Source organism: Saccostrea cucullata, unplaced genomic scaffold (genome assembly GCF_032062105.1).
Source record: "Saccostrea cucullata isolate Sc308-1 unplaced genomic scaffold, CSIRO_AGI_Scuc_v1 ctg5922, whole genome shotgun sequence".
NCBI classification, from domain to species: Eukaryota; Metazoa; Mollusca; class Bivalvia; order Ostreida; family Ostreidae; genus Saccostrea; species Saccostrea cuccullata.
The window spans coordinates 12,501-22,673 of NW_026929206.1; the positions used below are offsets into that span (position 1 = coordinate 12,501).

The following is a 10,173-nucleotide window of genomic DNA, read 5'->3' on the forward strand; positions in this document are numbered from 1 at the left end:
TATAAGATCCAAGACAGTTTATTTCATCACATTTTGGTCCTTATCAGTCTGTTGTTTTAACATTTCTAATTTCTCAACCACTTGGCCAATTTCAACTAAACTTGCCTAAGGTAGTGGTCGCCCGCATGGTACAGTGGTTAGAGCATATGCCCTAGAGTCGTGAATTAAGGTGTAAATCCTAACGTAGCGGGTTCGAATCCCACGTGGCATGTGGAGACCTGTCCCTCAGATGAGACTGTATAATTCAAGGTCCCTTGTCGCAGTAGTTGATGGCACGTAAAAGATCCCTTCCTTCTCAATGGCCCTAAGTGCCAAGTATAGGACAAATTTGCAGCTCTCTACCGCAAATGGTGTCCTCTCCATATGAGTGAAAAAAATTCTCGAGAGGAACGTAAAACAATATACAATCAATCAATCAATCCTCAGGTAGTGTAGATGTAAGACATTGCCAGCACAAACACTTTTGTCCGTTCCATGAAACATTAGGGAATGTTTTCCATTTTTACTAAAAGTGTAAGAATTAATGCTAGGATATTCCCTGGTTTAAATGCTCAAAATTAAGGAAAAAAATTTTTTTTTTATTTTTTCTAGATGCCAAAGAGAAAAAGAGCTGTAAATAATAGACAACGGCGTGAGCATGACAGAGCTAGAAATCGACTGGCGAGACAGAAGTCTGTGACTGAAGAAACTTCACCAGACAAAGTGAAAGAGTTCTCTGTCCATGGCAGGACGGAGGATGGAGCTGTCCTAGCTCCTCCCGGTAATTTTCCGGGGCTTGGTTCGATGGGGTTTCCACCTAAAGAGGAAAAACCCCTGGCCAGGGTGCAGGCCTCACCTCGAGTGAAAATGCATTCACCTGCCCCGAGGTTGCCATCTCCTCGGGGAAGTCGTCTGTTTGTCCGTAACGAGGACAGGGCACCGTCCCCTGACTCCCCACCGTGGGTTTGTGCTCCACCGAGGGCACCTGGATTGGACATGGGGCATATGTCTGATCCAGCAGGTCAGGCGCAGCTGGATACCTCCAGGGAGGAGGAGACCAGTAGGATGATATCAAAAGATGAGGGCACTTTAACGGATACTGAAACGAAAACTGAACGAATATCAAAAGGAAATTTGAATGAATACAATATAGAATCTGAAAGAGAAACAAATATAAATGAGAATGAGAACAATGAGAAACATACAATTTCAGAGAATGATGGTGAAAAGAATGTGAACAATGGAAATGGTCAGTGTTGGCAGAAAACATGGAAGAGAAGTAAATATGACATACATTACTCAGTACAGGGTTCATTTCATCAAGCTCACCCTATATTTGAAGAGAATGCTGGGACACAATGTGTTGCTAATTGTTTAGCAGGATTAGCTTATCACAAACTTAAGAATGCAAAGAGCTGGACAACAAGTGATATGGATAGGATTTTAATGACAGGTGATGAATTGTATACATATCTGCAAAGGAGCTCATCAATTAGTGATAGATATTTGCTTGTTGAGGAATTACCACAACTCTTTGAATGCTTTAATCGGTCATACCAATTCCATGCTAATGAGTCAGTTTCAAGTGTTATTATGGCAAATGATTGCTTAAACTATGCCGAGTTTAATGCATTACCACTAGACAATGCACTTCAGGTTGCACTTACAGACACTGATGGCTGTTTTGTATGCTTCGGTGGAAATACTTTGCTAATAGGATCTACAGAAAGTGGCTTTTTTGCTTTTGATTCCCATTCTAGATCTTCTGACGGAATGTTAAGTGTGACTGGAAAGAGTACAAGGATTTTATTTCAAAATCTAAATGAAGTGTCTTTGTATCTTAAAAGTCTTGCTCTTTCAATGGGACATTCAGAGGGTGTTGAATGTAATTTGAGTGGCGTATTCTGCAAAATGGATTCTATTTCAAATGTCAGTACTTTGCTGGAGGAGGAAGAGGATTCCAGAAAATTGCCAAAAAGTTCAGAGCTATTGGTGGAAACTACTGTTGAATCCTATGAAAAGAATGATGATGTGATCTTTGTTGGTCATGAACAATTGCAGTATAGTTATATCCCACTTACCAATGATATGAAAAAACACATGTGTCAGGAGTTGAACATTCCCTTCATTTGCAGACAAAATATTGGCGAGGTCCAGTGTTATAGAACTAATATCACAGAACCTAGGGTTGAAAAAGAAATTATAGGGGATGGAAACTGCTTTTTTAGAGCTGTTTCATACAGTCTTACAAACTCAGAGGATTTCCATGATATAATGCGCATAGCGGTCTGTGAACATATGATGGGAAACAAAGAATTATTTAAACCATTCCTAAAAGATGGTATACAATCTGTTGAAAGTCACATGTCCTCTACTCAAATGTCACAAGAAGGAACATGGGCTACTGAGGTTGAAATATTTGCAACAGCTCATTTACTAAACATTGATTTATATACATACTCAGGAGGGTGTTGGTTAAGGTTTTCAGTTGCTGAGGTGGATCCTTGTAGGCAAAGTAGAACTGGAGCGATTTATCTGAACCACGACCAACAGAACCATTACAACGTAGTTCTTTCTGTAAATGGAGAGGAATCGAACTTACAACCTATGAAACAGGATAAAATTCCACAGGATTATCAAAAGCGATACCGAAACAGAACGCGTATGCAGGACAGCAGGCAAGCTAACCCAACAGTACAAAAAATATCAAGTGCATCAGAGAAACGGAGACAGTCTTTGAGGAGAAGGTACCAGGAAGATGTACAATTTAGAGAGAAGAAACTGAAATCAGCTTTTCAAAGGTACATAAATGATGCAGAATTCCAAGCTAATGTAAAACAAGTTAGCAAAACAAAGTATTGTAATGATTCTGAGTACCACAGTAAAACTAAAATGAGAAGCAAAAAGAGGAGTTTTGAAAGGTATTTAACAGACAAAGAGCATAGAGATTGTGTCAAAAAGAGAAGTATTGAGAGGTATGCAGTAAATGAGCAACATAGGGAAGATGTTATAAAAAGGAGTACTGAGAAATATGCAACAGATCAGCAGCATAGGGAAGAAGTAAAAATGAGAAGTATTCAGAAATATAAAAGTAATGTTGAACACAGAGAAGGTGTAAAAGCAAAAAGCAGACAGAAGTACAAATCAGATGAAATGTACAGAAATCTTGTAAATACTGCAAGTACAAAGAGGTACAAAGAAAATAAAAAATTCCGGGAAAGAAAACTTCATGCTGCAGCTGAGAATTATAAAAGTGATGAATGTTTCAGATTGAAACGAAAAGCTTTCAGTAAAAAGCAATATGAGTCCAGTGTGGTAACAAAAATGCAAAAAAAGGGAAGGGTTAAAAGTCGGAGAATTGCTCAACGAGCTAAACTAGAAAATCAGGAAGAGGTAGTGAGAGTGTTTAAAGGAAAAGCTATGCAGGGTATAGATTATTCATGCTGTTGCTGTGATCGTCTCTTTTTTCAAAACCAAGTTCAAAAATGCGAAAGAAAAACATATGCCAAGAATGAGGAGGCAGCAAATATTGCAGACTTGTGCATTCAGGAAAAGTTTTGTCACCAGTGCTCAGAGTCATGTACCGAGAACTGCGCTAAATCAAAGTTATGGATTTGTTTTACTTGTCACAGGAAAATCATGAGGGGTTCTCTTCCAGCAGAAGCAGCATATAACAAAATGGCCCTTGAAGATATTCCAGAGGAATTGAAAGAACTAAACAGCCTTGAGAAACACTTGATTGCAATGCACATACCTTTTATGAAAGTCATGGCTCTTCCTCATGGAGGTCAAAAAAATATCCACGGGCCAGTTGTATGTGTACCATCAGATCTGAAGAAAGTTACAAGTTTGCCAATGAAACCTGGAGAGGATCTTCTGCTTAGAGTGAAACTGAAGAGAAAGTTGAATTATAAAGGGTACGTCGAATACCAGTTTGTTGATTCAAAGCACATATTCGATGCATTAAATTTTTTAAAACAAAACAATCAATGGTACGAAGACATAGCTATAGATGCGAACTGGAAAGGAAATTTGAACGATTTTCAGGAAACGTCAGATAGTTGTACTCTGTTATCAGATGATGATGATCAGCAGCACATTGCAACAGATACTTGTTTACAGCCTGTTGATATTGCTCAGGAGGTTCTTGATCATTACTTTGATGATATTTATGATATTGCTCCAGGAGAAGGAAATAATCCAGTAAGGATGTTACAGGAAGAAGGAAATGAAGCTAAAACATTTCCATACCTTTTTCCAAGTGGACGTTTTTCATGGAATGACAATAGAGAAACACGAATAACACTGTCGAGATACTTCAACAACCGTCTCATGAATACTGACGGAAGATTTGCTCGAGACAGTAATTATATTTTTTTCAGTCAGTTTTTGTCTGATTTAAACCAGGTCATAGAGAAGACACAGATATCAATTAGAAAATCAGTCAGAAAAATAGGAAGTGACCAGTTTCTGACATCAGATATGGTACAAAATCCTGAAGTACTTTCGAAGTTAATGAAAAATGATGAGGCTTTGCGATTCATGCAGCCTATACGTGGAACTCCAGCATATTGGTCAGCAGCTCAAAAGGATCTTTTTGCTATGCTTAGGCAGTTAGGAATACCTACTTGGTTTTGCTCATTTTCTGCTGCAGAGCATAGGTGGAATGATGCAGTTGCCACGATATTGCGACAACAATGTGATAGCAGAGATCCCTGTTCGATGGATTGGTCAGAAAAGAATGAGGTGTTGAGAAGCAATCCTGTCACAGTTGCTAGGATGTTTGAGCACAGATTTCATGTTTTTCAGACAGAAGTGATATTTTCACCATTAGAACCAATTGGAAAAGTCTCAGATTTTTTCCAAAGAGTAGAATTCCAGCAGAGAGGGTCTCCTCACATGCACTGCTTATACTGGATAGAAAATGCCCCTAAACTTGATGAAGACGGAGAGGAAGCCGTATGCAATTTCATTAACAAATATGTTAGTTGTGCAGTGCCTTCGCAGAATGAAGATTTGGAACTGAGGAATATTGTTTTGTCAGTACAGCAGCACAGCAGAAAACACTCAAAGTCATGCAGAAAGAAGGGCACAGATTTAACTTTCCCAGACCACCTTCTGTATGTACATTCATAAATTCTCCTGTCGAGGAAGAGAGCTTAGAGAATGCTACAGAAGCTACTGATTTGAAGCATGAACGCTCAATTTCTAAAGAATTACTACTAAGAGTCTGGAATGAGGTGCAAGATGAAGTAAATGAATCACACACTACAGAAGAGATTTTTGAGTATCTGGGTTTGACACAAGAGCAGTATGAGGATGCACACAAAAGATTAGCAAAGAAGAGAACAGTTATTCTAGAAAGAAACCCATGCGAGCTCTGGATCAATCAGTATAATCCATGTCTTTTGAAATGCTGGGATGCCAATATGGACATTCAATTTGTTTTAGATCCATTTAGCTGCATTGTCTACATAATTTCGTACATTTCAAAATCGGAGAGGGAAATGGGAATGGTGTTGAAACAAACCAAAATAGAGGCAGAAGAAGGAAATGAAAGTGCACGAACAACTTTAAAGAAAATTGGTTCTGCCTATTTAAATCATAGGGAAGTGAGCGCACAGGAAGCTGTTTATCGTGTATGCAACTTGAAAATGAAAGAATGTTCGAGGAAAGTAGTGTTTGTACCAGTGGGTGAAAATCCTACTCGACTAACTAAACCATTGTCACAGCTGAAAAGAAAACATAATCTTGGGGACAATGAACATGATGAGAATAACGACGATGAAGATGACATTTGGATGACAAATATAGTAGAAAGATATGCAAATCGACCAAATAAACCTTTGTTTCAGAATATGTGTTTGGCAGAGTTTTGCTCAGAATTCAGAGTACTTGCTAAATCACAGGTTCCAAAGAGTTTTAACGAAAATGTTTTTGAACTCCAAAATAATAAGGGGTTTATCCAAAGAAGAACACGCACAAAGTCAGCTGTGATAAGATATCCCAGATTCAGTGCAGAAAAAATGTCAGAAAAGTATTACCAAAGCCTTCTTCAGTTGTTCTTGCCGTACTGGACAGAACCTCAATTAAAACCTCAAGGATTTGATCTGTATGAAACATTTTATGAAAATGGACATGTCCGAATCACGGGAAAGAAGAGTGTGCAATCAGTCAAATCAATTGTTGACACAAATCGATTGCGTTATGCTCAAAATGAAGAACTAATTGCAGAGGCACAAGAGATTTTCGAAAACATCGGAGAACCAGAGGATGCTTGGGCAAACCTTTGTCCTGAGACAGAACTAATGAGAGAGGAATGTTCTTATGAGAGAAATGAAAGTTTGGATCTGAATGTGACAGAAGATTTGCCAGACATGCAAACAGGAATAAATTCTGATGTTCTTTTCAAAGTACAACACAATACACAGTCAAAGGAGAAGGCATTACAAATCCTACAGAATTTAAACGAGACTCAAACAAAAGTGTTTTACTTAGTTCGGGAGTGGTGTTTCAAAAAACATTTTGGAGAAAAAACTAACCCCCTGCACATATTTATAACTGGTGGAGCAGGAACAGGTAAAAGTCATCTGATCAAAGCTATCCATTTTGAGGCATCGAGAATTCGCGGAAAGAATTTGACATCTCCAGACAGTGTATCAGTACTACTTGCTGCTTTTACTGGAACAGCTGCTTTCAATATCGGGGGTAATACTATCCATCATTTATTTTCACTGCCCAAATATATGTCTTTGCCATATGAACCATTGAGAGAACAGACTCTAAGTGAAATGAGAGTACAACTTGGAGACCTGCAAATTCTGGTTATCGATGAAATTTCAATGGTTTTCAAAAGGCTATTGTACTATATTCATGAAAGGCTTGTACAGATTAAGAAGTGCAGGGAACCATTTGGAGGAGTTTCAGTGATAGCTGTTGGAGATTTCTACCAGCTTCCTCCAGTGAAACAGCGTAAAGATGAAAGGCTGTATAAAGAAAATGCTGTCTACCCTGTTGATCACTGGCTTGACTTTTTCAAAGTGGTGGAGTTGTCTGAAATTATGCGGCAACGTGAAGACATCCCATTTGCAACGGCATTGAATTCACTTCGATGTAGAGAAGTAAAAGAACCACTGGAATATGATACAAATTCTATATTGAAAGAATGTGTAAGGGAGGGGCCAGATGATGTTCTTCACGTCTACGCAACAAATGATGAAGTCAATGCCTATAACTTGATAATGCTCAGGGGAACATGTGAAGACATTGTTGAGATTGACGCGCAAGACTTTACCAAAGATAGATCATCAGGCAAGCTAATCTTAAGAAGCAAGCCTTTGACAAGGTCTAGAACAGACAATCTTTCTAGCAGTCTGTTAATGGGAGTTGGAGCAAGGGTCATGCTTACAAGAAACTGCAATGTAGAAGACGGACTAGTAAATGGAGTTATGGGACATGTAACGCATTTTGTACAAGGTCAAATACATGGTGTCAAAACTGTTATTGCAGTAGGTGTAATATTTGACAATATAAATGTTGGGATGAAATCCGGAAATAAAACAAGAAATGGAAACATTGTTCTGGTTGAAAGAGTTCAAGAGGAGATACTAGAACAGAAAACAAAAAATGTTGTCCGACATCAATTTCCATTACGATTGTCTTGGGCGTGCACAGCTCACAAAGTACAAGGCATGACAGTTGACAAGGTTGTCGTTAATTTAGATCGGACATTTTCTCCTGGACAAGGATACGTAGCGTTAAGCAGAGTTACGTCAAAACAGGGTTTATTTATCGAAACAAATGACATTGGGTCGTTACAGAAAAAGATATATGCTGACCCAGAAGTCAAATCAGCTTTGCAAGGAATGCCAAAATTGATCCTACCAAACTTTGATGCATCAAAACATGGCATTACAATTTATCTGCATAACATTCAGAGTCTCAATAAACATTTTGAAGATCTGAAAAACGATATTCGCTGTAGGAATGCAGACATCATTTGCTTGACAGAGACTTGGTTGAGATCTGGGCAAAATGTTAGTTCATTAGAATTAAACGGTTTCTATTTTCACCAAGCAACAAGAGGAGATGTATATGATGAGTGCAATGCTCAAGTGTCAAAGCTGCGTACATCAAAGGGCGGAGGTGTTGCAGTTTACATCAAAGAAACTGGAGAGGAAAAAATTGTTTCTTCACTTCCTGTAAAGAATGTTGAGGGCATCTGTGTGAAATGTGTTTCACAAGACATAGTTGTTTTAACTATTTATCGCCCAATCTCTTTAGATGTTTCCCAGTTCTTATTACAATTCGAAAAGGTGATGTCTTATTACAGATCACAAAGTCAGTTCTGTGTTTGTCTGGGAGATTTCAATGAAGATGCAAAATCTGCAGGGACTATACAAACTTTTATGACCAATCAAGGTTTAAAACAAATGGTTGATTTTAATACAACAGAAGGAGCGACAATACTTGATCATGTGTATTTATCAACATCCTTACATGCAGAAGTGAAAAAAATATCAACATACTACAGTTATCACGATGCCTTGATGGTTACCATCATATCAGACACAGAAAATATTAATTGAATCAATTACTTTTGCTAGTCTTAATTGTTGCAAGATCTGCTCGACATTTTCACATAGCACAGTTAAACTTAACTGGTGACCAGTAGTTCCAAAATATTTGACTTGAAAAGACAACATCCGGATTGGAGAGTATTGAATTGTGTAAACAAGTGTTAAAATCATCAGCAGCAACAATGCATAATGCCTTTGCACTAGTTATAAAGTGTAACATGCTCTGTGGCAATAGACTGTGAACCTACCGGTTTATTTTTCAATGAAAGATGAAATAAAACAAAACCCATAGAATCACACAAGAACACACTTTATTTCATATTTCATAGCTATGAACAGAGACTGGTTAGTTACATTATATAGGGTCATTATGATTTGACTCCTTGAATTAAGGCCCACAAGAGCAAAGAGTATTTAATTAATACAATGTAGCTCTTAAACGATCAATATAGAGCTGGTTTCGTAATACCTAACGGATTTCACTGTTTGTGACGTGCTGACGCTATGCTTGTCGAGAACTTTAAATACTACGTCACATTCTCGCCACATTAAAGGAGTTAGCCGAGATCGGGTCTCTCCCACGCAAAAGTCTGTCCTTGAACACACATGATTCACAAACAGTGAAATTCGTTAGGTATTATGAAACCAGCTCTATTGATATGAATTACCGAAGCTAAAGTGTTCATCTAAACGATTTACAACTATATATCATATATTAAGAAACTTTGATCAGATGTTATGCCCTGAGGGGTCACAAGAAACAAGAAAGCTAGGTCTTTGATGCTTTATATATCTCGAAAAGGGGAAAATATTTTGAAAAGCAGTATTGGCCCTTTGATATTTCAATTAATCATACCCCAAAACGAAAAGATTTCTCTGAATAGCTGTTGAACAAGTAGTCTTCATATTACAAGAACTTTCATTTGGTAGCATGAAAAGTGGTTAACATCTTAAATAGGGGTCCCCAGAGCTTAAGGTCCAAATTCTTTTATCTATAACCCTTTAATAATCAGTATATTGCTATGAATTATTGCAGCAAAAGTGTTAATGAAACGATTGACAACTATAATTAATAAATATTTTATCATACAGGGTGTCCTTAAAGAAAGGTAACACTTTAACAATTTGATAACTTCGCTAAATCTTGAGCTATTTCTACGAAACTGGTATCATTCGAAAGGTCTCAAACGAAATTTTTTACCATGAGAAATAATTTGAATGTGTTACCTTTCTTTTCGGACACCCTGTATGTTCTTAATAAAGGGTCAGATGGGTCACAATGCTAAATTTTTGACGCTTTTTATCTCGAAATAAATTCTTATAAGAAATATTGAACAAAAGATGGGTTGAATAATATTTTAAACAATATGCTTCCATTTTATAAAACAGCCCCATTAAGGCCTTTGAGGGTAGGCCTCTAGATATTTCCATTTAACATATCTCTACAACGAAAAGAAGTTTCTTAATAGGTGTTGAGCAAAGTCTTCGTATTTATTAGACCTTTTATTTGATATAGTTATGATATAATTAAGAAAAATAGGCTGACCCCTCAAATTAGTGGTTTTAATGGGCCAAAGGACTTTAACTTTTCGATAATGATTTCTTAATCAAAATA

At 37.5% G+C, this 10,173-nt stretch overlaps 1 protein-coding gene across 1 annotated transcript; it reads left to right on the forward strand.

Annotated features, from left to right (window-relative positions):
- Positions 1-591: 591 nt before the first annotated feature.
- On the forward strand, positions 592-8,567 carry LOC134280069 (uncharacterized). The gene is made up of 2 exons (XM_062762510.1): positions 592-4,868; positions 5,024-8,567. The coding sequence occupies exons 1-2, from the start codon at positions 592-594 to the stop codon at positions 8,565-8,567; spliced, it is 7,821 nt and encodes a 2,606-aa protein (XP_062618494.1).
- Positions 8,568-10,173: the final 1,606 nt, after the last annotated feature.

Excerpts from the sequence above, each read along its gene's own strand:
- LOC134280069 (XM_062762510.1), top strand. The coding sequence starts at position 592 with ATGCCAAAGAGAAAAAGAGCTGTAAATAATAGACAACGGCGTGAGCAT. Across the intron at positions 4,869-5,023 it reads GTAGAATTCCAGCAGAGAGG|TACAGCAGCACAGCAGAAAA; the intron begins GTCTCCTCACAT and ends TTGTTTTGTCAG.